General features: G+C 41.8%; 12 protein-coding genes and 1 non-coding gene across 13 annotated transcripts; 9 read left to right on the forward strand and 4 right to left on the reverse strand.

Moving 5' to 3' along the window:
* Positions 1–764: 764 nt before the first annotated feature.
* OPI3 (bifunctional phosphatidyl-N-methylethanolamine N-methyltransferase/phosphatidyl-N-dimethylethanolamine N-methyltransferase) lies at positions 765–1,418 on the forward strand (the record flags this gene model as incomplete). Its single annotated transcript, XM_022818525.1, has 1 exon — positions 765–1,418. One exon carries the CDS (start codon positions 765–767, stop codon positions 1,416–1,418), a length of 654 nt encoding a protein of 217 aa, XP_022675183.1.
* A 286-nt stretch (positions 1,419–1,704) lies between these two features.
* KLMA_R301 lies at positions 1,705–1,776 on the reverse strand. Its single transcript has one exon. It is a non-coding gene; the product is annotated as a tRNA-Thr (tRNA).
* Positions 1,777–2,012: 236 nt separating this feature from the next.
* KLMA_30036 (UDP-N-acetylenolpyruvoylglucosamine reductase) lies at positions 2,013–2,735 on the forward strand (the record flags this gene model as incomplete). The annotated part of the gene is made up of 1 exon (XM_022818526.1): positions 2,013–2,735. One exon carries the CDS (start codon positions 2,013–2,015, stop codon positions 2,733–2,735), a length of 723 nt encoding a protein of 240 aa, XP_022675184.1.
* A 187-nt stretch (positions 2,736–2,922) lies between these two features.
* mug157 (glycoside hydrolase family 125 protein) lies at positions 2,923–4,749 on the forward strand (the record flags this gene model as incomplete). The annotated part of the gene is made up of 1 exon (XM_022818527.1): positions 2,923–4,749. The coding sequence occupies one exon, from the start codon at positions 2,923–2,925 to the stop codon at positions 4,747–4,749; it is 1,827 nt and encodes a 608-aa protein (XP_022675185.1).
* A 330-nt stretch (positions 4,750–5,079) lies between these two features.
* Positions 5,080–5,892, forward strand: EMC3 (ER membrane complex subunit EMC3; the record flags this gene model as incomplete). Its single annotated transcript, XM_022818528.1, has 1 exon — positions 5,080–5,892. The coding sequence occupies one exon, from the start codon at positions 5,080–5,082 to the stop codon at positions 5,890–5,892; it is 813 nt and encodes a 270-aa protein (XP_022675186.1).
* Positions 5,893–6,247: 355 nt separating this feature from the next.
* NPA3 (GTPase NPA3) lies at positions 6,248–7,429 on the forward strand (the record flags this gene model as incomplete). Its single annotated transcript, XM_022818530.1, has 1 exon — positions 6,248–7,429. The coding sequence occupies one exon, from the start codon at positions 6,248–6,250 to the stop codon at positions 7,427–7,429; it is 1,182 nt and encodes a 393-aa protein (XP_022675187.1).
* An 81-nt stretch (positions 7,430–7,510) lies between these two features.
* ADD66 (Add66p) lies at positions 7,511–8,335 on the reverse strand (the record flags this gene model as incomplete). The annotated part of the gene is made up of 1 exon (XM_022818531.1): positions 7,511–8,335. The coding sequence occupies one exon, from the start codon at positions 8,333–8,335 to the stop codon at positions 7,511–7,513; it is 825 nt and encodes a 274-aa protein (XP_022675188.1).
* A 983-nt stretch (positions 8,336–9,318) lies between these two features.
* On the forward strand, positions 9,319–10,287 carry LIA1 (deoxyhypusine monooxygenase; the record flags this gene model as incomplete). The annotated part of the gene is made up of 1 exon (XM_022818532.1): positions 9,319–10,287. The coding sequence occupies one exon, from the start codon at positions 9,319–9,321 to the stop codon at positions 10,285–10,287; it is 969 nt and encodes a 322-aa protein (XP_022675189.1).
* Positions 10,288–10,548: 261 nt separating this feature from the next.
* Positions 10,549–11,133, forward strand: HAM1 (nucleoside triphosphate pyrophosphohydrolase HAM1; the record flags this gene model as incomplete). The annotated part of the gene is made up of 1 exon (XM_022818533.1): positions 10,549–11,133. The coding sequence occupies one exon, from the start codon at positions 10,549–10,551 to the stop codon at positions 11,131–11,133; it is 585 nt and encodes a 194-aa protein (XP_022675190.1).
* A 402-nt stretch (positions 11,134–11,535) lies between these two features.
* Positions 11,536–14,823, forward strand: LOS1 (Ran GTPase-binding protein LOS1; the record flags this gene model as incomplete). The annotated part of the gene is made up of 1 exon (XM_022818534.1): positions 11,536–14,823. The coding sequence occupies one exon, from the start codon at positions 11,536–11,538 to the stop codon at positions 14,821–14,823; it is 3,288 nt and encodes a 1,095-aa protein (XP_022675191.1).
* Positions 14,824–17,414: 2,591 nt separating this feature from the next.
* RFC2 (replication factor C subunit 2) lies at positions 17,415–18,470 on the reverse strand (the record flags this gene model as incomplete). Its single annotated transcript, XM_022818535.1, has 1 exon — positions 17,415–18,470. One exon carries the CDS (start codon positions 18,468–18,470, stop codon positions 17,415–17,417), a length of 1,056 nt encoding a protein of 351 aa, XP_022675192.1.
* Positions 18,471–18,709: 239 nt separating this feature from the next.
* On the forward strand, positions 18,710–19,126 carry YAE1 (Yae1p; the record flags this gene model as incomplete). Its single annotated transcript, XM_022818536.1, has 1 exon — positions 18,710–19,126. The coding sequence occupies one exon, from the start codon at positions 18,710–18,712 to the stop codon at positions 19,124–19,126; it is 417 nt and encodes a 138-aa protein (XP_022675193.1).
* Positions 19,127–19,246: 120 nt separating this feature from the next.
* On the reverse strand, positions 19,247–26,620 carry TOR1 (phosphatidylinositol kinase-related protein kinase TOR1; the record flags this gene model as incomplete). The annotated part of the gene is made up of 1 exon (XM_022818537.1): positions 19,247–26,620. One exon carries the CDS (start codon positions 26,618–26,620, stop codon positions 19,247–19,249), a length of 7,374 nt encoding a protein of 2,457 aa, XP_022675194.1.
* Between the last annotated feature and the right edge of the window lie 359 nt (positions 26,621–26,979).

Here is a 26,979-nt window from a genome sequence, read left to right on the forward strand (position 1 = left end):
ATAGTCAGTTTCATCCTTCCATATATACCAACGGGCCCAAAACCTCATTTCAGAAGTGTTTGATCGCCTATGATCTCCCGTAATGCGGTTTATCCACTAATTTGCCAAAACTACCCTTTTAGGTAATTACACAGCAATAAACTGGGGCTTGAAACAAACCTGCAGGTTCAAAGCACCAAAAGCATCAATTACTAACCCATTTATGGACATAAAAGCCTAAACCATACTTGAAGATCGTATAATCTGTCCTAATTGTTGATGCCTAACTCCTAAAAGGAAGTATTGTTTACTTCTTTATTTTGCTTCCCCTTGTTTTCTTGTAAACAATGGCTTATTGACCTGACATAACGCCAATTACAACATTTTTCAGTCACTATTGTAAAAATTGAACCCATCAACCACAACTTTAGTCAACCATGATCATTAGATCACCTCTGTTTCCTGTCTTGTTCATTCTTTCACAAACCTTCAGCGGTTGTTTAGTAGCTTAAGTTTGCTTATTGTTTACTAACTTTTTCTTGTATATTATGAAAATTCACAGTATAAAGGATTTTTTTTCTATTTCACATGTGATGGATCTTCCGGATTTGACACATATAAAAAGAGCCAGAGGTTTGAATAACCAAACACCCAGGCCATTCAATTCTAACGCTACTTCCAAACAATCGACAATTAGTGTTACAGTTTTCTCTGAAAGGAAAAATTGGGATATATTTTATTCGGGGAGAAATACGTTAGAAGCAAATTAGGTAGGTGTGACAATAATGAGTATTAGTAAGTACGTTTCGGATCAAGCGTCATTATTGCAGGATTTCTGCGATGAGGTTGTGACATTGACTGATTTCGACAACAAGAAATACAGGATTGCATTGGGTCTAATTGCATTCAATCCTATTTTCTGGAACGTTGTTGCCAGATTGGAGCACAGCACTCACTTTTTGACGAAGCTTGCGGGGTCAGCTAAGAGAGGATGCTATTTGCTAGCTGCTACGATTTTTTCTTTGGGGATTGTGAGAGACTACTTCTACGAGGCAGCATTGCGTGAGCAAGGCGTGAGTGCGATGCTTTCTGCTCCTCTTTTCAAGTACATTGGTATGGCTTACATTGGTCTAGGCCAGTTGCTAGTGTTGACTTCTATGTACCAATTGGGGATCACGGGTACATATTTGGGGGACTATTTCGGTATTTTGATGGACCACCGTGTGACCAGTTTCCCATTCAATTACTTCAACAACCCAATGTACCAGGGTTCCACATCCTCTTTCCTTGGGTACGCCTTGTACCACGGGAAGCCTGCCGGGTTGGTTGCAGCCTTGCTTGTGCACGTGATGTACTCCATTGCTTTGAAGTTTGAGGAGCCTTTCACTGCTAAGATTTACGAGGCTCGTGCTTCAGAAGAGGCCAAGAAACAGAACTGAGGGGCCCGCACAATCAACCCAAGGAATCTTGTTTTCATATCTTGCCTTACCTTAGTTTAAGTGTATACCGACAGTTTTCTAAACGAATACTTAAAACAATGAAACAATTATAGTTGAAGTTGAATGAGATCTTGGATTTGGTGACAGAGCCAAAGGGGCGCATTGGTGGACAACATACGTACCCTCTCAAAACACGGTGTATGTGTGTAATTAAACTTAATCTCTCAATGTTCAACTTATTTTCATTGGAAACAAACAACCAAAGATCCAAAAATAAAAAACAAAATGCCTCCTGTGGGAATTGAACCCACGATCCCCGCATTACGAGTGCGATGCCTTACCACTTGGCCAAAGAGGCTACGATTGATTTTGATACCTTCGCATTCAGATGACGCTTCATGAAGGGGCAGACTGGCAGAGAGCTGAGATGAGCTTCGCACTTTAATGAAACCTTTTGTCGAGGTGAAAAGAAGTTGTCTATCGAAAGAATGATGTGACGAATTGTAACTCCGAAGTGATTACACCAGACGGGATCCATCAGGTGCTGTGCTGGAGTTCGCTGTGCCATATATTAAACTGGAGAATAGAGTAAACATGAAAAGTACACTGTTAACAGGAGTGCGTCGGTACAGTAGCTTTAGATTGCAAGGACCGAGAATGATATGTATGCCAAAAAATACAGAAGGAAAGCAGACTCAAGTAAATAATAGTGATGTAAATGAAGAATTGGAGGGTATGTTGAGGAGAAGATTGCAGGTAGCATACACGAATAGTTTAAAAGAGAAAAATAGTTTTCTGCTTTTACAATATAATGGGCCAGAGGATAAAAGAAAGTATGACACTATGAAAGCGGTGCGAGAACTAAAGAAAGATTATCGTGAAAGCAAGTTTTTCCCGCCACTAACATTCCAGGAAAATGAGTTTAATTCGTGCTTTCAGAAACCAGTAATTCAAGGACAACCAGACTCAGAGCATTTTGCATGTCTTCTAGATATAAAAAATGCTAATGGGTTGGATACTCTTCTCCGGAGGGTCACCGATGTGAACTGCTTTGCCAAAGTTATCGGTGTGAAGATCAATAATAAAAGGGGTCTCATATCACTACAGATGCTCAAACCATTTTTAGATGAACTCTCTACGAAATATACTAGCTATGATTACGAGAGTCTATTGAAGATCGCGAAGATCGAGCAGCTACCCAGAAACGTGCATATGTACAAGCTACTCAGCATATTTGGCAAATACGGAACGGTTCATCCAACTATTATAGAAGACCAAAGTACAGCGGAATCACGCTGGCTTATCCTCTCTAAATGATACTCTTAAATCACATTGCTATTGTCATGATTGTATATATATATATAGTAATTTATATATATAGTAATTTATTTTATTATATATAAAGTTAAATCGATCAATATAGTATAGGCGTTATGATCGAGACGCAGATACACATGATTTATCACAGGGACTCAGAGTTCAATTACGACAAGCACCGTCGAACATGTTTAACCGACGTTTGAGGAGTGTAAGCAGACTGACCGCTGTCCTTGGATTTGTAACGGTTTTTCTTTCCCTTAAATACCTACTATTTCCAGACAATGGGGACAATGAATACATCGTTGCTACACAGACAGCGCAATTGGTGCAGTCGTCTGATATGGATGGTTCCAGGAAACTTGAAAAGACAAACTCACACAAGTATGAGGATCACGTTAGAAGCTGTCCAGAATATGCCAGCTATGCAGCTGTCCCTCATTTCAAGTTAGATGATGATCTGAATACCGCATTACCTTTCCAAAGACCTCCAAGCAACTGTCGTACTTTCCGCTCCAAATTAGTAGATGCATTTATCGAACAGATGAAACTGAAATTGAAAGACCAAAACTTGGCTAGACTCTTTGAGAATACTTTCCCCAATACCTTAGATACAACTATATTATACCATGTCACAGGAGAGCAAAATAAGAGACTACAAAATCATGGCCTTATGGAATATAAATATAGGAACGAGCATCCAGAAACCTTCATTGTCACTGGTGATATCCATGCTGAATGGTTGAGGGATTCTGCTTGGCAACTATCTGTATACCAGCCATTCATCAAATACGACGAATCTCTTCGAGAACTAATAAGAGGAGCAATCAACACCCAATCGCAGCTGATTCTTTCTAATGCATACTGCAATGCCTTCCATCCACCTCATTATACTAGGATCAGAAGGGCACAGGGGCACATTGATGACGTTTTTCCTCGTCCAAACTGGAGGCAAGTATTCGAGTGCAAATACGAGATTGATTCTTTGGCATCGTTCTTCACTTTATCCAGACAATACTATGAGAATAGCCCCAAAGAGAAGAGACTTGATTTCATCACAGACGATTGGCTTTTCGCAGTGACACAGGTCTTGACTGTCCTGGGAAGAGAGTCTGTTTCAACTTTCGACGAGTCAGGTAACATCAATAAGTTTTATTATACTTTCAAGAGGAATACAAATGTCGCTTCAGAAACACTACCACTTGCAGGAACCGGAAACCCGGTGAACATGAATACTGGATTAGTAAGGTCTGCATTTAGACCAAGCGACGACTCGACTATCTTTCAATTTTTCATCCCAGGAAATGCCCACATGGCCGCAGAACTTGAACATATAATCTCAATACTGAAGGAATATTCCGAAATAGCTGATGAACGCGAGATCACTGTGCTCTTACCTAAAATAATAAAGGGATGCGAGAAGTTTGTGACTTCCATTCGTAAAGGTATCCAGGAACACGCCATTGTAGATCATGCAACTTTCGGCAAGGTTTATGCATACGAAGTCGATGGCTATGGTGGACATGTGTTGATGGATGATGCAAATATCCCTTCCCTACTCTCACTACCAGATTTGGGCTTTGTTTCGGCTGACGACCCAGTGTATCAGAACACAAGAAAGATGATTTTATCGCCAGAAGGGAATCCCTATTTCATCAAAGGGAAATATTTCCAAGGTATAGGAGGACCACATGTGGGACTACACAATCCATGGCCACTATCCCTAATTGTCAAAATTAGAAGCTCTAATGACGAAACAGAAATCATGGAAGCCTTGAAACTGCTCATGGAAACATCGACCGAATTAGGTTTAATTCACGAAACTGTCAATGGCTTTGTCCCTGGTGGACATGTCTACACAAGATCGTGGTTCGCCTGGGCAAACTCAGAGTTTGCGAAGACGATACTCCATATAGCAGAAACAAAACCATGGCTCATACTAAAGGACTACAGACAAGGAGATAAATTCAGTCTTCAAGAATTCATTAAATCTCTGTCCTCATCCACCCTATAGACAGGCTGTATGTATATCGCTTAGTATGTAATATTGGGAAGTTTATCAACGTTAGATACAATGAACAGGTACATCCAATTGGGCTATATACAGTTACTGTAACCTCGTAGTGACGGGTCGAGGGTCAGGCTGTTCCATGTTTGCAACACTTCTTAATCACGTGACATATTTTCAAACCCTTTTCAAGCTTTAAAGCAGCATGCTATATGATACTTAACGAACAAACACATACGAATCTAAGAAAGCAGGCTGCAATACTACAGCGATCAATAAGGGGTATAAACAATCCCAATAACGACTCTAATTAATCAATTGCGAAACACAACACAGATGGTTTTCGAGTCTCTTATTTCCATGTGGGAAACAGTCCAGTCTGGACATGCAGGTCCTGAATTACTTTTGGATCCTCAACTAAAACTGTGGGCACTAATACCGATTTCGATTGTTATGATATTGGTCGACATTGCCAAGCAATGTGTCATGGTATTAGTCTCACCCAGCACAACTAGCGTTCCATTGGTTAGACTCACCGAAATCATGCATATCACAAAGGCTAATGCAATCATGGGTAACGGTAGTAATCTCAGTTCTGAATCTTTTAAGGTAAGACAAGAATACCTCGCAAACGTCCTCTCAGAAGGCAAATATCTGGCTGTAAAACCTAACGAAGGCGAGAATAAAATAGAAAATCCATTTACTAGTGCAGGTTTGAGCGAATCTATGACCACAATGGCTATGGGAAACTTGGTTAATTACATTCCACAGACGGTTATTATGTGGTGGGTGAACTACTTTTTTGCAGGCTTCGTACTAATGAAGCTTCCATTTCCCCTCACTATTAGGTTCAAGCAGATGCTCCAGAGCTCCGTGCAAACCAACGACTTGGATGTTCGCTGGGTCAGCAGTATGTCGTGGTATATTATTTCCATGGGTGGGTTGACTCCAGTCTATAATGTATTATTTGGCGGTGATGACCTCAGCAAAGTGGACGTCTCTCCATTACAGGCACAATTATCTCAACCTCAGGTCGGAATGCCATCCCCTGCTGACCAAATGAAGGCATTAGCGAACGATATCACAGTTTTCCAGCATATTTCTGTTCTTGATGAAGTCGAGGAAAGAGTTCTAAAGCTATATTCATAGATACAAAAAGAAAGAAATTAGTCCAATATGTATTGAACTTTCAACACCGTTTATACTTATATATCTAACTAACATCGCGAAGGATTATGAAGTATCAATGTACTACCACATGCTAGATGCTATTGGTTTCACTACTTCCTGTCCTTTGATTTCGCCGTATTTCTATGTCATTTCTTTCATTTTATTAAGGATTTGTTATAATAAAGAAACTACGATTTATGTAGCTTTTTGTCATCTCATCGCATCTCTAAAAGAACAAAAATTGGAGGATAATAGCATATCACTCACGCTATAACAGCTTTATTAGGATCCTACAGAAGTACCTAAACAAGTTTAGAATCGTAAGCAGCTAAGAATGCCTTTGAAGACAGTTATTTGCATCGGTATGGCCGGTGCTGGTAAAACCACATTTATGCAGAGATTAAACTCGCACTTGCATGCAGCCAAGGAGCCACCATACGTTATTAACTTGGATCCAGCTGTATTAACGGTGCCATACGGTGCGAATATCGATATCCGTGACTCCATAAAGTACAAGAAGGTGATGGAGAACTATGAGTTGGGTCCCAACGGTGCTATTGTAACTAGTTTGAACTTGTTCAGCACAAAGATTGACCAGGTCATCCAGTTAGTGGAAAAGAAGCAAGATAAGTACGAACACTGTATTATAGATACACCAGGTCAGATCGAATGTTTTGTTTGGAGTGCGTCTGGTCAAATCATCACCGAGTCGTTTGCTTCGACTTTCCCAACTGTGATAGCATACATCGTCGACACTCCAAGAAACACCTCTCCCACCACCTTTATGAGTAATATGTTATACGCATGTTCTATCTTATACAAGACGAAGCTACCCTTGATTGTTGTTTTCAACAAGAGCGATGTGAAGAAGTGCGACTTCGCCAAAGAATGGATGACCGACTTTGAAGCATTCCAAACTGCCTTAAGAGATGACCAAGAGAGCAACGGCCAAACTGGACTTGGATCTGGATACATGGGTTCTCTTGTGAATTCCATGTCCTTGATGTTGGAGGAGTTCTACTCGCAGCTTGATGTGGTTGGTGTTTCCAGTTTCACAGGAGAAGGTTTCGATGACTTCCTAAATATTGTAGATGATAAGGTAGAGGAGTACGAGAAGTACTACAAGGTGGAGAGGGAAAGAATCCTAAAAGAGAAGGAAGAAAAGGAGAAGGCCAGGAAAGAAAAATCGCTCGAGCATTTGATGAACGATCTTGGTTTCAAGGACAAGGCTAAGAAGAATGCGGCCGAAGATGATGACGACAGTGCGGATGTTATCAGCGACTTGGAAGAAGGAGAAAACGATGGATTAGTAGAAAGAGACGAGGATGAGCAAGACGATGTAGGCAAGCGTGCTGAAAGAGAATATACGTTTGCCGGCGAGGACAGATTAAATGGGGAAGTTAACGAAACAGATACCCCAGACTTGCAAAAAAGATACGAGGATGCATTTGCGAAGGTTGCTAAAGACGCAAGCAGCCAGACGGCTGAAAACATCGCTCGTTACATTAGACAATAAGAATAACATTACTACTTAAAAACCTAGCTAGCTTTAGCTTTAGCTTTACTCTCTATTTCCCGTTATATATAAGTAAATACCTCAACTATAGAGACCCTTTTCGAACCCCAGGGCGATGGGACGTGCCCCATACACTCCTTTCCACGACACAGGAGTCGTTAGCTGCCCATTAACCAAATTTGGAATGAGCTCTGCTAGCTTCTCGCACGTCTGGAATGCGTCCCAAGAGTTATCACCCTCATGCACGATCTTGCTGAGATACGTAACGTTCTTTAGAGAACGGCTAGAGCCAGACTGATTATGCAACAGATGGTGGAACAACTTGAATACCGGCTGATCCACCGAAAATGAGTGTTGGAAGCTAGCAGCATCGAAATGGAATATCTTGTTAACCAGAGATTGCTCATCATCTTGTATAGACAACCTGGTCTGTAACTGTAAAGCAATGCTATCTAGTGACTCTAATTGGCAGCGCGCTGTGGCAAAAAGGTTCTGGTAATTGATACCGGAAAAGGGCACACTTGGGTCTAATGCTCCTGCAGAATCCAAAACGACAATGGATGCAATATTAAGCTCATCAACTAGCGGTATAATCACCTCCTTAAAGAACTGATTCTCGTATCCAGAAATGATTGGCGATCTCTGCTGAAGCACGTATAGATCCAGCCTTTTATTATAGAATAGCTCTATAGGCGTTGTAAATTGCTTCCCAGAATTTTTGCACTCATGATACAGTGGCTTTGAGCTACCATCAACGAAATCTAATGGTCCCAAGAACGAGTGTAACCAGATAGAGTCCAGCTCTTTAACAAAGTGGAACTCTTCACTATTCGAATGCAAAACTAAATCAACACATAGCTGCGAAACATTACCCGTGGAGACAAGTGGAATCAAAAGGGTTGACATATATGAAGAGTTTTGATAATACTAGGGCAGTGTACGCTTGTACTAACGTGAGACCTATAATCTTTGTCTTGTTATTCAAGCTTTCCTAAGTTAATTGTGGCCATTACTTAGTTAATTACTTAGTTGTTAAAGTGAAGACATCGCAGCCATTGCTTCAATTATGAAGAATGCACGAAATAATTCATCAAAGGCTTGGACAACAGCACCAATGCGGTGATGGAGCGGAGCAAAGGCAACTAACTAGACACATAGGAAGCTTGAGGCCAGAGGTTATTCTGCTAAAGCCAGCTCAGCCTTGCTCTTTGTTCTCTTGAGGAGCGGCGGTGTAGGGGTGGTAGGATATCACGTGACCCACACGTGACAAAGAACGTAATGCCGTTCAAAATGATATTACAAGTAGTCACACAGCGGACCTGGCCCCAATGCCAGTTTATAGAAGGCAGAACAAAGCGATACAATACCCGCTAACGACTGCGGCTAGTCCTAACGTCAACATGGCCCCACCGGAGTGAAGTGCGAAAGGAACCTGGTTCCCTAGCTCCTCTCAAGCGGCGGCAGATTAACGCATCGTATAGCATTTAAACGACAGAGAAGCGACAATTTAAGAGAGAGAGAGAAAGAAAATAAAAAGGACCCACGCCAGCCATGGCCAGACGTATTAGTGGGCGTCTCTGAGCATGATCCAAAACTCTTGAAGCTGGCAACAACAAACCCACACCACTGGACAGCTCGCTTGCGCCTTTCTAGGGTCCGGTTTTATGCTTTTTTGACACATTTAAACGAAAAGAAAAGAAAGAAAAAATTGCAATGGCTTGCTTACTCACCTGAGGCGATGAGCTAGATTGATGAAAGAAAAGGCCTGATTTGAAGTATAATAAGAGCTTGTTTGGTGGACTAGTTAGTAGTTTTAGTGTGGGAAAGTGGAAGTGTGACAGCAGGGCTAGGGGCTACCAGAGACACAAGCGAGAAATTCCGGAGAAAAAATGTCAACTAATTTCGAGAAACATTTTGAGGTCGATGTGGACAACTGTTCGATGGAACAGTTGAGAGACATCCTAGTGAACAAATCGGGCAAAACTCCATTGGCGAACCGTTTCAGAGCTCTATTCAACTTGAAGGGTGTTGCTGAAGAGTTTGCTACAAAGCCTGAGGAAGCTAAGAAGGCGACAGAGTACATTGCGGAAGCCTTTGGCGACGACAGTGAGTTGTTGAAGCATGAAGTTGCGTACGTTTTGGGTCAGACCAAGAACATGACTGGTGCTCCTTTGCTAAGAGACGTGCTAGCGGACGAACAACAACAGTGTATGGTGAGACACGAAGCTGCTGAGGCTTTGGGAGCGTTGAACGACGTTGAGTCATTGCCCATCTTGGAAAAGTACTTCAAGGAAGATCCACTATTGGAGATCAGACAGACATGTGAACTTGCCATTGACAGGATCAAATGGGAGACGAGCGAAGGTGCTAAGAAGGAATCGCTACAGGAGTCGCTATACTCTTCTATCGACCCAGCCCCACCTCTTTCCTTGCAAAAGGACTACAAGATTCCAGAATTAAAGGCCATTTTGAACGACCAATCGCGTCCATTGTTCGAGCGTTACAGAGCCATGTTCCGTTTGAGAGACATTGGTAACGACGATGCCTGTCTTGCGTTGGCCAGCGGGTTTGATGATCCATCTGCTCTCTTCAAGCACGAGATTGCGTATGTGTTTGGTCAAATCGGTAACCCAATTGTCGTTCCTCATTTGAAGGAAGTGTTGGAAAGAGAGCAAGAGGCTCCTATGGTGAGACACGAGGCTGCTGAGGCGCTTGGTTCCATTGCCACTGATGACGTTCTTCCTGTTCTAAAGGAGCACTTGAAGGACACTGATGCGGTTGTCAGAGAATCCGCCATCGTTGCCTTGGATATGTACGAGTACGAAAACAGCAACGACCTCGAGTACGCTCCAGTATAGGTAGGAGTATACCCATATATATAAATATAAATATAAATATATACTAGATGTTTTAATGTAGTCACACGACGGCCTACCGTCGTGTGCATTGTGTGTTGGTGTTCAAGTCTCGTACCAGTCACGTTTTCGAGTTATTAGTCACGTTCGCATATATTTCGGTTGCAATCAAAAGATTTCTCTTATCTCTTACTATTGACTACTGCTACTACCCAGGATAAAACAAGCAAGCAAGCAAGCCAAGACAAGCAACAACTACCCCAAATGCCAGACGCAAAGCCAGAAATCGTGTTCGTCACCGGAAACCAGAACAAGTTGAACGAAGTCCGCCTCATTCTAGGCGGAGATGCCACCCCATTCCAACTAACCAACGAACCTTTGGACTTGGAGGAAATCCAGGGCCACGACCTCCAGGAAATCGCAGAAGCAAAACTAAAGCAAGCCGTCGACCAATTGGGCCCCGGAAGACCAGTATTCGTGGAAGACACAGCATTGTGCTTCGACGAGTACAACGGCCTACCCGGTGCATACATCAAATGGTTCGTCAAATCCATGGGCCTCGAAAAAGTCGTCAAAATGCTAGACGGTTTCGAAAATAAAGGCGCATACGCCGTCACAACCATCGCATACGCCGACTCACAGGGCAAACACCACTTCTTCCAGGGCAAGACTCACGGAACCATCGTTCCATCACGTGGACACAGAAACTTCGGCTGGGACTCTATCTTCCAACCAGACGAGGCTCCAAACGGCGAAACCTACGCCGAAATGGAGAAGACCGACAAGAACAAGATATCCCAGCGTGGCAGGGCTTTCGACCAGCTAAAGAAGCACCTATACTCCAGCTGAACGCTGTGTATAGACATATATATACACACAACTAATACATAAGTAAAAGCTCATCGCACGGCTGTAGCACATCTACATATTACCCGGCCATGCAATTTCGAAATTTTTCAAAAAACCAAAAATATCTACATCCGGGTAACCGTATATGTGAAAAATCTAAAATTTTTTTTAAACATGAAAAAATTCCAGTTCGATGCTCTTTTGTATATAATCACATCAAAGTAACATAGAGGCGCTTAAATGAGAAAGGGAATTTGACGGGACAATCGTGCCTAAAAGAACTATCCAGGGAGGTATTTAGGGAGCATATAAGTAGAATTAGTGGGATCAACTTGAGTTTTGTTGTTAGAAGCGAGAAAAAAGGGAAGATTGGAGGAAATTGAGATTAGAAAGTAGTTTGGAATGTCTCAGATTCAGCAGGCGGTGGACATAGCTAACTCCTCCAGTGCTTCAGGGGAGTTAAAGAAGCAGGCGCTTGATTTTTTGCATCAGCTGAAAAGTTCAGGAGAAGCAGTGAATGTTTTTTCGCAATATTTGCATGATTCTAGCGCGAGCGATGTTGGACGATTTTTTGCGTTGCAGGTTTTGAGCGAGCAGGCGCAGGCAGCATCAGCTGGGGCGAACCAAGAGACGTTGTTTGCATTGAGACAAACGGGGTTGGAGTTTCTGCGAAAACAGCTTGAGGCTGGGGCCGGTGACGGCAATAGTAGCATAAACAGTAGTAACAATAACAATAATAGTAGTAATAATAATAGCATCAACAACAACAACAGCATTAACGGCTCAGAAAATGGGACCAACAGTAGTAATAGTACAGCAGCGGCTGGGCAAAAAGCAGCTGCGCCAGAGTTCATTCGTAATAAGGTGGCAGAATTATTTGCACATTTGTTTTACAACATGTACGGAGAGGTTAATAACAATTTGTGGTCTACGTTCTTTGGAGATTTGGTTCAGCTTACTGGGATAGCTCCTTTGCGCGAGTGCAAGAGTGCGGATGGAGGAGTGAGTTTCAACGCTTTGGGATTGGACTATTTCTTGAGAATATGCGCATCTATCAATACGGAGATTGGTGACCAAGCATTTGTCAGGTCCAAGGAGATGCAAGCCAAGAACAATGACTTGAAGGACTACATGCGTATTCAGGACGTCGAGTGCCTAACTAACATCTGGTTTGGGGCGCTTCTCAGCTGCCAGAAGTTTCCTGTGCTTGCGTCTTTGGTGCTTCAGTGTGTCGGGTCGTACATTTCTTGGATCGACATCAACTTAATCGTGCAACCGCAATACATCACTACCATTTACGAGTACTTGCAATTCCCACACACAAAATTGGCATGTGGCCAGTGTCTTTGCGAAATTATATCGAAGAAGATGAAGCCCGCAGACAAGTTGCAGTTGTTGAGCATGCTCAACCTTACGGACCGTGTTCTAGCCACAGAAAACGACGATGACCTGGAGTTGTACGAGCAAATGGCGAAATTGACCAACTGTGTGGCCTTGGAGTTTTCTATGATTATAGATCAATGTACTGATTCCCAGGAGTTGCAGTCGGTTTCTTCTGCTGCAGATGAACAAATCATCAACGTCATGGCACCATTATTGTTGAAGTTCATGGCCCATCAATACGACTCTGTCACTCAACAATGCTTCCCCTTCGTGACCCACTACTTGGCTGTAATGAAAAAGCTATTTTCAGTGGGTGGGAAACCTGGCAGTGCAGTAGCTGTGAATTCGAAAAGGATTCCAATTGACCCTGCACATCTGAACTTTCTCAAATCTTTAGGAACAGTTTGCATTATGAAAATGAAGATCGACGAGTCCTGCGATGTCACGGATGATTCAGAGGAGATTGACGAGTTTGTTGGGAACGTACGTTCAAAATTGAAAGTTTTCCAAGACACAATCGCCGTTATCAACCCGGAAGTCTATTTTGAGATCATATCGATGAACATTGAGCAGTCCATCACTGAGCAACAGGACTGGAGGGTGTTGGAGCTGGCAATTTACCAACTTCATAACTTCGCTGAGTCTATTAGGAATAACCTTTTCGGTGTCAACAAGACCGATATTGCCACTTCGAAACCGGCCCAGGTCATGGAAAAATACATGAACACCCTTTTGAACCACCCAACGCTATTCCAGATGAACAATCCATTGATTCAGATTTCGTTTTTTGAACTCATCGTTAGGCATAACAATTTCATTCAGATAGACAACAAAGACTTGACATTGCTCAACATCTTTTGCACGCCATTCAGTATGTTCAGCGGAAACGAGCGCGTCAGACTGAGAACATGGTATTTATTCACTAGACTTATCAAGACCAGCAAGCCAAAATTAACGACTGAAGTGCTCTCCTTGCTGCTATCCAAGATCTCACCTCTTCTATCTATCAAAATTAGCCCAGTAGCTGAAGAGCTGGATACTACTTTTGATAGTCAATTATACCTGTTTGAGGGTGTAGGTGTTCTCATTGGGGCCAACAGCAGTGCCGAATACGACATACTGGACGCTGTCTTGACACCCTTATTTTCGGATCTTGAACAATGCATATCAGCGCAAGTGAAGAGTCCTCAAGTAGTGTTACAGACCCATCACATACTGATGGCAATTGGTACCTTAGCACGCGGTGTACATAGTGGACTAGTCCCAGACAACCAAGTCAACAACGCGAAGGTAAGCGAAAAGGTTATTGTTAAGAGTTTAATCGAAAAGTTCAGCAATATTGCAGAGGTGATATTGGTGACATTTTCGTACTTCAACAAATTTGAAGCGATCAGAGACGCGGCAAGGTTCTCCTTTGCAAGACTAATACCCATTTTGAACAACCAGATAATTCCATTTGCAAGCCGTTTAATATCTATCTTCTTGAATTCAGATCTTAAGACGTTGGAAATGAGTGATTTCTTGGGGTTCTTGGGTCAAATGGTACACATGTTCAAGGATGACGATAACTGCTACCAGCTCTTCAACAACTTGTTCACCCCTGTGGTGAGCAAAGTGTTCACGTTAGAGACGCAGTTGGAGCAAGAGTCCTCGACGCCTCCAGAAACCAAACCTTCCAATGGCAAAAGCGTCATCGTCACTGACTCGTTCAGAGACAAAATCAACTTGAAGAAGGCGTACTACAGTTTCTTGATGGCAATGGTCTCCAACCACTGCACGTCGCTTCTATTGACCGAGAGCAACAAAAATATACTACCAAACGTCCTCAACGATCTCCTAACATACACTCCAGAAGAAATACACGAAACCTCCACAATGAGACTCTGTCTAAACGTATTGGTGAACTTCGTCAAGTTCTTCGGCACAGGCGTATGCAAGGACGAACAAGACAGAAACGCAATCAACATCTCCAAGCTGGACGGACTAAACGAGTTCTTCATCACAAAATGCATCCCACTGCTTTTCGAAATTCCATTCAAACCGGAATACGCCTTCAACATCCAAGACGGTGGCGGAAGAGTCATTGCATGCGACCTATCTCAACTACTCAAAACACTATACATGATTAATTACAACCGTGACGCTCCAAACGACAACCCATGCATCAGATACTTGACCGAAGTCTACTTCCCACAAATCCAGTTCCCACAGGCATTGATCACAGAATTCATCGATGTCCTCGAAGATCTGGACTACAAGAACTTTGAAAAGTACTTTGTTCAATTCATCTCAAACATGAAGCACTAGACATCACACGCCCTACCATCATCAAAAGTTATACCAAAGAATAAAGATAAAAATGCCCAATGATTACAATTATAGAGTAACAATACTGCTATGGACTAAAACCTAAACCAAAACAAAACTATACAAATCAAAACAAAACAAATCAAAACAAAACACAGAAGCACAGCATGTATATATGTATATATTATTATTAATGTCCTATAGCAAACGTATTCTACCACACCACAGAGCTGCTGCTTGTTCCATGTTCAGCTACCAAAACCAGTGCCAAAAGTGTTACCCTCCCTCTGAGGGTTTTCGATGGATTCTACAACAAAAACCGTTTGAAACCAAGCAAAATGTTGAGACGTTTAGCAATGAAAGAATAGAGGATAAAAGGGGCGAAGAACGGTTGATGGACGGTGTATCAAGAGGTCGAAAAGAAGATCAGTGTGATTAGAAAGTTGAAATTGATATTGTGTCAGTTTTACAGGGAGTTTGAGAAGGAATTATAAAGGAAAACGGAGTCATTTTTGAAGTTAGTTATCAATGAGTCTCGAGGAGATGCAAGTTTCAGAAGGAGATAGAGCGTTGGAGAATGGACTTGCGAGGTTTCTGATGAAGGTGAAGGAGAATATTGACTCTGGGGAAATTGAGGAGGATGGGAGCATTTCGTTCCGGTACAGTTTGGATTACAAGCCTGAATTTAGTAGTGATGAAGGTAAAGCGAAGGTTATTTACTCGCATAACGAGTTAGTTGCTATCCAGGAGAGTGTGACGAAGGAGGACATTGAGAGGCAGAAGACTCTGTTGCCTAGTAAGAAGTTCTGGCGTTTGCCTGCGAACGGGTCTGGATTGCCTAATAGAAGGGGTGTTAACGGCAAGGGACATGATGAGAGATCTGGCGGGAAAGAGAGGGGTGGAGCTCAGAATGGGAACGCCAGGAACGGTAGGAACGGTAGGAACAAGCGCCAGGGTGGTTCCTCCGGTGCCAAGAAGATGGAGAAGGATAATAATGAAGAGTATATAGCCTTGGAAGAGCAGATGGAGACTACAGGGAATCCAATGGCTGACTTTGAGAATTGGAGGAACAAGATGAGAGAGTTGGAGCGTAAGAAGAAGGGACTGGATGCAGATAATGGGGCTAAAAATAAGGATGATGATGATACGGCACCTGCACAAAATTTCAGTTCCATTTCAGATTTCTTTAACTTGAAACCGGACGAGAAGACAAAGATTCCGATGGAAGAGCTTGAGCCTGCAACCGCTTCTAATACCAGCGACAACGGAATATCCGCACGCGATTCGTCATCTAATGAATATTCTTCACAAGAACTAGACAATGGGTTGTCGAAACAGCATGATGGCACTGATGAAGAAAGAGAAAAATTGTCTAATAACAACAAGGGCTCGTCTTCGCGATTCTCCTCTTTCTTCCACACCGGAGCTTCTCCAGAATTAATAGATAGCCATAGAATTGCTAAACCTCCAAGCCAGTCTTTAGAAGAAGCCAGACCTGCAGCTGGTTCCAGATTACTTTCCCTATTCAATAACGACTCGAAGTCATCTGATTCTATACCACAGCATCAGCAACCACAACCACAAGTACAACCACAAGCACAGCCACCACAACAACAGCAGCAGCAGCAGCCACCACAACCACAACCACAACAAAGCAATATTCCAAATGCTGGTCAGTTCGGTGCTGGTAACAATAATAACAGTAGAAGAGGTGTTAATCCTGCCATGAACAACGGAAGAAATACTGGTTTGCCGGAGCAATCTTCAACCACTTCTCTGTCATCTGGCGCTTCTTCTACTAACCCTCAACAACGCAGGTCGAATGATGCAAGCGGCAGCGTTTTCTTACAGAGTTTGATGTCTAAGGGAGGCGAAACTGCCAACAACCAGCCAGTGCCAGCACCTCCAGGTCTTTCACAACAGCCACCACATCAACACCAACAGCAAATACCACCTCATTTGCAAAACCAAGCTTCATTCCCAAATACCACTCAACAGCGTAAGATGGGACAAAAGATGCCGCAAATACAACCAAACACAGGCTACCCAGTTGGAATGCCATCCCACATGATGGTCCCTCCTCCTATGGGAATGCCTCCACACCATTTCCAAGGAGGATATGCTATGCCACCACCTCCTCCTCCGGGTATGGGCCAACCACGTGTAGTCAACAATGGTAACAATTTCCCAGAACATATGGTAAACCAACAACAAAACCAACCTATGGGCCAAGAACGTTCTGCAGGCCACCATCCACAGCAACCTTACATGATGCCTGGAATGCCAATGAACTATAATGGCCAAAATGTTCCTATTCCACCACAAGGGTTCCCACAAAATTCATTTCCTTATGGGCGTCCAATGATGCCTCCTCAATTCCAACAACAACCACCAGGCCCACCAGGTCCACAACAGCAACAACAACAACAACAACGTCAACAACAACAACAGCAACAACATCCAAACTCGCGTCGATAGTTTAGATCCTCTACATATAAAATAGGAAGACTATCTAATCCTACTTCTCTTGCATTTATTGTCTGCTTAAGTACATAAAAACTATGGATAAACTAATGTAGATAGCATGCCTCTCAGTACAGTTGCGATATCTTCATCGAAAGGTTCAACAACTGTAGGTGTTCGTTGGCCCCACTTGTCAACTTGGAATCACTATCGAAGAGCAACCACGAAACTTTATTTTTGAAGTCGGTATCAAGGTGGTCATTCTTGATGTAATAATCGTGCAATTGCGTTAGCGCAGAAGCCGCACTCCAGCCTTGGTTTACAAAGTCTTGTACCGTGCGCATTATGGTATTGAGGTCCTTGCTTTCTATAACACTGATCAGATCTTGAAGAACCTTATCGTGAATGGTCCCAGATAGTTCGTTGACATGGGTCAGAGTTATCGCGTCCGCATTGTCATTTTGCTGCACAACTTTAGCAGCAGATTGTAGCAAAGTGATAGCCTTTCTCAAGTCACCCTGCGAGATGTCTAGAATTCGCTCCAAGATTCCTTCCTCGTACTTCAAGGATTCCTCTTGCGAGATGTATTGCAAACGGCTCAAGGCGTTAGACGAATCCAAAGCCTTGAACCTGAACTTCGAACAACGCGAAGCCAACGGATCAATGATCCTCGTAACATAATTACAGATCAAACAGAAACGTGTAACTCCAGAGTAGGTTTCCATCGTCCGACGCAATGCACTCTGTGCATCGGCTGTCATTGAATCAGCTTCATCAAGAATAATAATCTTATAAGGAGGACATGGATACTTCTCGAGATCCTCAGCAGAGGGCTTGGACACCATTAAACGAGCAAAGTTCTTCACCTTCTCTCTCACAATAGAGATACCACGCTCATCAGACGCGTTAAGCTCGAGCACTCTGCTTTTCATCAACTCCGGTCCGTACAATTCTTTCGTCAACGCAAGAATTGTAGACGTCTTACCTGTACCAGGTGGTCCATAAAATAGCATATGAGGTAAATTGGCTGTTTGCAACGTCCTCTTGAGTACTGTAACCGCATGGTCTTGTGCAGCAACATCTTCTAGTTTCTTTGGTCTATACTTCTCTACCCATGGTTTTGCTTGTGCTTTACTCTCATTAGGGTTTAGCTTCTGCTTCTTGAACATCGTTCCACCAGACATCTTGGGATTTCACGTGTAATTGGCACCCGTTTCACTCAATTGAACACCTCTTAACGTCCTTCTTTTGTTGGATCTCATCATTAAAGCTTTAATGTGCTGAAAGTTCATGAAAACTAAAGCTTTAAAGCTTTTTTCTAAGCTTAATAATAACTTTTCAGAATCATGATGAGATGAGCTAAGATAAAACAAGGTCAATAGGAGTCTGTGGGTGTGCTAGACAGGTATTTTGAGCTCGAATCATGTCGTCAGATGATGGAGATATATGGTGTTCGGATAGCGAAGATAATTCGAAGCTGGAGGAGTCGTTAGAGACCAGAAAACTTCGGGAAGTTCATAAGAAAAGAGGGTATGTTGATGGGATTTCATCAGCAAAGGAAGAGAATCTCCAAGCAGGGTTTGATTCTACTTTTAGCATTGGAAGTAAATTGGGACTACGGGTTGGGAATTTAGTTGGTAAGTTCCAAGTTCTTAAGACGTTGTATGGGGATGCTGACAGTGATTTAGTTGAGGATGCCAGGCTAGTAGAAAATGAATTGAGGATAAATAAAGTGTTGGCCAGTAGGCATTTTAACGAAGATCTGGATCCTCTCGCATCTCTAGAGGAACTTGTGGGTAAATGGGAGAGTCGATTAACGGTTTATGAGAATAAGTATTGATATTTTGTTTTTCGTTTAACATCATCTTTCTTGTTGTGTATAATATGATAGATTTTATACATTATGATATGATATGGTATTACTAAACAATGATTATATAGTACAAGAAGAGCAGTTTGATCACCAGAATGAACACCAACCGATGTAATGCTGGCAGAGATTCTCGACGGAGGTGGCCTGTTGGATCAATTTGTCGACCTGATCAGGTACTGAAAGCTCTTGACACCTTGGGAAATCATTACCAGTAAGCTTATCTGCGATTCTCTTTAGAACAAGCGTTGCTCTGGCGTTCCGAACTTCTGCTTTCTGTTGCAGTTCCATCTTGGCAGCATCTTCTACTGAGATGACGCCCTTTCTGAGTAACTCGCTTGGGTTTGCTAGAGGTAGATCTATACCAGTTTGTTCCATGACTGCGTGTGTTGGTAGATCGAAACCCCAGTTGATCAATGGATCATATGCAAAAGCTTCTAAGATGGCCATCAAAGATTCCTTGTTATCTCTTAAGACCATCATAACGTTCTCACATGTAATACGGAAACTTCCTTCTATTCCACTGACTTCCATTGCATAAGTTAGCATTCTTGTTAGTCTAAATGGCACCTTTTCAGGATACTTTTCTCTCAAGATGGCCGCCTCGAAACAGTCACCGAAATCAATATGCACCACCTTACCCGTTATACGGTCGAGCATTAAATTACTTGGGTGACGGTCACCAAGACCCAAAATATAGCCTACCATCGACATGACAGCTAATGATCTCGTGTAGGTCGTACGACGGTCAAGCCAGGACTCGGACGATCTACTCTTCAACCACAAGACCTTGTATAAATCTTGTCCCTTTGTATTGTCTAGTGCGTAAGTGAACACTTCCACCTTTTGCAACAAGGTTAGATTATCGTAATCTGGAGCCATTTGAAGCATAATTCTATGTTCGATGTTTAATGGGATCTTACTAGCTTCACGATGTTCTCGTATCAACACGTGGAACGTGTCACTGTTGGGCACCCAACCTAATAGACCAGTCTTTGGTGATAGTGGGATGGCAGGGTACTGTTGGATGTTCAAGTGTCTTTGGAAACTTTCTGGATCATTTTGCAATAGTGTATTAACTAAACCAAACAATTGCATGACCAAATTATCCTGTCTGATATCTTCGTGACTCTTCAACAAATACTGATAATCTTTACCATCACTGCCCTTTATTATAACCCTACGAGGTCTTTGTTTAGAGGAAATCACAGTGAAAACAGGTTCAAAGTGTGTGATCCTCACAATTGGTTTACCAGCATGATATGTACCTGGAACTGCAAGTTCGAGGTCCTTGGCAGCAGAAAGTTTAGGGGATACATGCTGTAGATCCAAAGTTTGTAGTTGAGGTAGCTTTCTACTAATACGACGGAAGACGTTATAGTAGATGTCCCATGCTTGATTTAGGTTATTAATATCCTTAGTTCTCTTGTAGTTCAAGACCCATTCATAAGCATCATTCAAATCACGGCCAAACGAGTTCTGGAAAGATATTTCGCGTAATGTTTCTGGACCACGTTTCAACATTTCATGTAGCGGTTCAAGAGTAGCAAACATTTTCTCTGTGTTATGTTCCCCGAAGAATTGTCTACTTGCATCTTCCAAACCCTCGTACCATAATTCATGCCACAAGACCGCAACTCTAATCAACTCATCACTGACTAATTCGGCTTGATTAACTAGTTTTGGACTATGCATTCTCATTTTATCAATGATCGACAATGCCGCCCTCTGTCTTGAGACAGAGTCTGATTTGATAGCGACAGTCAATGGGTAAACTAAAGCTTGAGGATGTGCCTTACCCAAGTCAGCTAATAGCGACAACAATGAACGACTAACAGTTTGATTAGGTTGATGAATACGAGAGATCAACTGAGGAATGACTTCTAACCAATTATCAATCTTGATCAATCCAAAACCTTCATGCATAGCCTGAGCAGCTTCAGGGATACCACCAAATTTGAACCACAAAGTTAGCAATCTTAAAGTGTCCTGTAGAGAACTTGATTGGGAGAGTGCGATAGAATGGAAAAATCCCTTTATAGCAGGTACTACATGGCGTTGAACAAGTTCAGGTGGGAAGTTATCATTTGCATTTAGTCCTGCTACTGCACCATTAGTAAACTCTGTTGATGCATCTTCAAGTGTAGGAGGAACCTTGTCATCCTTAATTCTTTGTGTTAAGGATGATGTCACTTCAAAGTTAGCCAACGCCCAGTTGTGCCAGGCTTTATACCATGTTTTATCAAAGTGTGTGGCTAGTAAGTAAGATCCAAGGATGGCATCTGGGTTTTCTAAACGCCAATTTGGTTGTAAAGATACTCTCCACTCACCCTGTTTCAAGAAGCAACGAGCAAGTAACTTGGTGTAATCTTCAATGTGGTGTTGAGAGACACTACTGTTTTGGGGCACACTTTGAGCAATCATATTACTAGGATCTAAACCAAGGTCGTGTGCCATACGAGAAGTAAAGCTGATTAGATGGTTAAGAGCTTCTTTTTGTGAGCCAGTGGCCCACATATACTTCAACTGTGCGTACACAACTGGAGGTGGTGCTCTAGCAGTGTTTGGATTCTTAGGATCGCCACTTTCTTCTAGAAGGGTATTTAGGGTCTTTTGAGCAAGACCAAGCCTTCCAGATTTTCTGCATAGATTAGCAAATTTAATCCAAACCTTCATGTCCTGCTTTGGTTTAATAACCAAAGATCTCACTTTTAATACTCTTTGCCAAACATCTACATTCTTTTGACAGCCAAGTAATCTTTTGTTCCATGTTTTTCTTATCATGGCACGTGTCTCTGAGCCTTGAGGAAGTTTTTTGTATTGAATAATTTCTTCCAACTCAGCAACCATTTGAGTTCTTACCACAACACCGTAAGCTCTATTATAACTCTCATTTACCAATGCAGACATTTCAGTAACTAGAAGATCTCTGGCAGAGAAAATGTGTTCCGCCGCCTTTTCAAAATTGTTACGATGGAGACATAGAATAGCGTCAAAGAAAGCTTTGTCTGGAGATTGTGGCTTCATCACTTCAATATATTGCTCTACTCTATCCCATTGTGCTAAGCCCCATGCTGCACCAGCGGCAAGTGGTGCAATAGCTCTCTTAACTTCTAGTTGAGAAGATGCCCACTTATCAGCGGCGAGTTCAGACAGTTGATCCCATTCACCCAAAGCATGTAGAGATCTCATTTTACCAATGGTCACCTCTACTGAATCTTCCCCAGCAGCTTCACGTTTGTTGTATGCATTCAATGCATCATCCCATCTTTGAAGTTTCTCGTACCAAGTTTCTTTCAATTGCAAATCATGGTGTTGTTGAGCGTGCTTCAATATACCGATTGCCGCATCTGTTTGATGTAATTGATTATTAATTGTTATTAATGACTCAATCGTAGATGTCGAGGGTTCTTCGATAAACTCTAATTCCTTGTAATGAAGAGCCTTTGCATAAGCATGGCAACGTTGGGCGTATTCGCCTAAGGTCGAAATTGATATTGGTAGGGGTTTGTCATCGTGTTCCATGAACTCGACTAAATTCAATAGAGTCTGATGGATTTCAGGTGGGTTGTTTGGTGAAGATAAAGCTGCGCAAAGTGATTGTATCAAATCCTCTTGGTACTGTGTGTAAAGTTCGCCCCAACAACTTGCAAACGAAGCGTTGAAAAGTTCTCTAGCCAATGGGTAATATATACCTGCCAATCCAGAGCATGCACGCAATGCATGAGATGATGATTCCTTGAGTAAAGATATGGAAAGTCTTCTAATCCACTCTTGCCAATCTTCTTTTGTTCTCTGTTGGCTACAATCCCAAGCATTTTTCAAAACCATTTGATTGACCGGGAGTTTCTTCGATGCAACCTTGACATCATCCATCTCTTTGTTAGGTAAATCAAAGTCCTTGTCAATAATAATCTTTGTTGGTAAAGGTTCATTGTTTAGAAGCTTTGCAACTAAACGATCATATATGGTATGTTGGATATTCTGCTTTACCAACGTTTTATTGATTACTGGTATGAATACAGTGAAATCAATGTTTAATTGCAAAAGTAGTAAACTTAAGGTGTTCATTGTTGCTTTCACGTATTCCGTTTCCGAAGTATTTAATACTCTGACCAAAGCTTGAACGATTCTTGAAGACATTTCCAATGCATTAACATTCTTGGATAACCTACCAATAGTGATAATTGCTGCTTTTTTCAAATTTCCTGAGCTGAATTCAGATAGTTTAATAATTGTAGGTAGAACAAGATGGGCATATTCTTCTAGATGAGGACCGAACACCACCAAAGATTTCAAAATTCTAACAGATACAACTTTCTTGTTTGATTGATCTTTCTCCAAAACATCTAAAAACAAAGAAAGAATAGTAGGTAAATGAGGATTAAACTCACCTTCTAAAGCCCTCGATAACGATTCAATAACAGATATGATGGTTAGCTGCAACTTCACTACAGGGAAGAATTCTGAAATAACATCAACAATTTCGGTAACATGTGGTCTGATATGTTGCTTGACAATGGATATTAATACACTGAGTTGTTGGAAATAAAGTTCAAGAAGGGATGGTGGACAAGTATGCATCACAAGTATAAAACCAGGAATAATCTGCTTTAAGAAAATGACACAACGAAGACCCATTGTTTGGAAAATATGCATTATTGCTTGAATGACAGTAGAATGGTGTATGGATAAGGAAGGATCTTTCAATATTTTCATTAGAACGCCGATGACAACTGTTGGGTAGTATTCTTCGTTAGATGGTGACATGCCTTGCATTAGTAATGCGACATCAATAGGAGGCGCATTTTGCTCAGAAGTAATATTCGTTATAGATGTTCTTTCCACTTCTCTATGTTTGTATGGATCTAATGCCCCGAGAATACCGATCAATCTGACAGTTTCTCTGCGAATATTCTGTGAACTTTCTGATTTCAAAATATTGATAAGCACACCGAGTAATTCAGGGTAGTCCAATAAAGGATCGATAACGTATCCTGAAGAGGCAGCTAGTTGTCCTAAAGCCTTTAGTGCAGCCCCTCTCTTGAAAGAGTTGGATTGATCTTGGAATGTATCGATGATTAATGGCATTAATTCATCCAAGAAAGGTAGCATATCTTCACCACCAACGACTGATATTTCTCCTAAAGCTTTTAACGCTGTTGATGCTACAGCAGAAGATGGATCTTGAGACTTTGGAAGCAAAATCTCAATCACAGGCTCAAGGTAAGGTTTGGTAACGTCGCTACTGGAACTGATCAAAGTACAGAGCAAGGATGCACATTCTTCCTTTTTTCTTGTCATTTTAGAGTGTTTTAGCTCAGTCAATAGTTGAATTAAAGTTTTCCTTAAAGATGGAATGACATATGCTGGGTTCACCAAGGCAAGTCTACCACAGATTTTCATTGCTTCCATTTGGATGGCAAAAACTTCGTCATTCAGTGCCATAAATAAAAGTTTTGTATTATCTGGTTGAGAAAGTTGTGGATCAAAGTTCCTGTCTAAATGTTTTAGTATTTCTAGACGGATTTCGGCCACTGGATCTGTAATTGCGACCGTTAATAGCTTACTCAAAACCTCTGAAACCACATTTAATGCATATAATGAAGTTTGTTTGCAGATTGAATCCTTTACGAACAAGTCACAAGAAGTCAGAGCAGCTAGTTTTCTGACTTGCATATTATCATGTTCCATGTAGGATATTATAACTCTCCTAATAAATTCAGTCAAAGAATATTTTGGTTTAATATCTGAAAGCATTCTTAAAGCTTTTGTGAGAATCATTGCGTCGAGAGTATCATTATTATTTTCACCTGTCTTTCTGAGTAAAGATTGGTCTCTATAAGCCCTTGCTGTTTCGCTCGATAGCGATTTCATTGGCGTTGGTGATCCTGGAGGTCTGAACTTTTCGCCTGAGAGAACCAAACAAATGATATTTAAAAGCTTCTCATTAACTGTAACTTCCATCGAAGGGATTTTTTCGCAAATAACCAGAAGGGTTTCCTGCATATGATCGCTCAAGGGACATGCCAATAGAGCGTCAAGCAATCCTCTGTTTAAATATTTGGCTAACAATGGCCTAACAGCACATGCTAGTTTGCTAACACAATAAAATATGTCCTTTTCGAATTCTTTCCTAGTTTTGAACTTTGTTTCTAGACCATCCCTTAAATTCTCTACAATGGCATCAAGGTATGGGCCAATTTCGGAACCCACATGATATGCAATATCACCGATGGAGACTAATATAGGGCCTTTATCCGATAGTGCAATTTGGTGAGAAGTCATGTTTTTCAATAGTGTTAGGTAATGTATCATGGTTGCATCCAAATATTTTTGAGTGAAGAGTTTTGGATCAAATGCTGCCAAAACAGGAATGATAGCATATATTTCCTTTCTGATAATAATATTCTTATTGTCTCTATGCTTCATTGTTGTCTCGTAAATTTCTTCATATTTGTCCTTCAGGTATCCCCCTTCTAGGGACACAAGCTGTCTGTATACCAATAGAGTACCGTGTATAGACACCGTTGTATTTAGTTGCAATCCGTATATGCAGCCATTGAAAAGTCTTTGTACCCATTTTTTAGTCAAAGAAGAGTCACGATCGTTGATAATTGTCAAACATTTCCCTAGCGTGACCGCTGCATCGGTTCTGATAACTAGCTTCGTGTCTCTTAGAGCCCTCCATATGTTATCTAAGATCGAGTTCACGAACGGGTATAGCAAATATGGCGAGTTGTGCGCGATCGAACTGATAATCAACAAAGATGCATGCTTTCTGTACTCTTGCTTGGAATTCGAAGAGGAACTCTCCGGAGAAGTCGTCAACCATTCAATGCAAGTTTTCACCTCGAACTCAACAAACTCTGACGTCAATGTCCCACCGGGTACCGCTAACTTCCCCAACGTCGTCGCCGCAGCTCTCATCACCTCGATGTCGTTGGACGGTATTAGCACACGCAAGTAATTCGCTAATCTCGACGTCTGATTGGGCAATTCATCAGTATGCGAATAGAAATCAATCAACGTATCAACAGCTAGCACACCACCGAGCTTCTCGTTAGATTCGGTCCCATGGATCAACTCGAAAACCTTATTATTTATATCATTGCTGAAACGCTGGAAATACTCCGTAGAAACCTCTCGAGCTAGCGAAATCAGACACGATTTCAACTCGTATGACGCTGCCACTCGTTCCAGCTGATTCGTACTTTTAAGCTTCGTAAAGATCAAATCAAATGCCTTAACATTGTTCTCCACATTCGAATCAGTCAATGCTGCCCCAAATTCTCCAGAAATTCCATCACCAGGCACCTCTCCATCTTCGCTCTTTCCAGCCGATGTAATACCATTAGAAGAAGGCTGTAAGGAGAGTTCTTGCAATGAGGCTGCTGTACCTGACACCAACCTTTTCTTCACAGACTCCCCCTTTCTTCTAAGCATTGCAATATCTGTTCTCATTCACAACACTATCTATCTCTCTATTTCTCTGCTTTAGAGTCCCAAAAAAACAGCTGAATCCTTCGTTTTTCGTTGCTCTTTTTCCAGCAAATTACCTATCAACTATTTCACTGCCGTTTAGATATGCCTAGTCTGCTTCAAATCGCCTTTAAGCCGTCTCTTTTCCCCTTTATTCGTGGTGAACCTTTAACAATTGATTGGTTTAAGCTTTCGGTTTAGGCAGCGTTTTGTTATTATTTTGGGAAGGTAATCTATACACCGGGTAATCTTTTTTTTTGTAATTGTGTATCCGGGTAACTATTTGTTATAGTGTGTAGGTATGTATTTTGTATCACGTGGCTAGAAATATGTGACTTAAC

This window comes from Kluyveromyces marxianus, chromosome 3, assembly GCF_001417885.1.
Source record: "Kluyveromyces marxianus DMKU3-1042 DNA, complete genome, chromosome 3".
Classification (NCBI taxonomy): domain Eukaryota; kingdom Fungi; phylum Ascomycota; class Saccharomycetes; order Saccharomycetales; family Saccharomycetaceae; genus Kluyveromyces; species Kluyveromyces marxianus.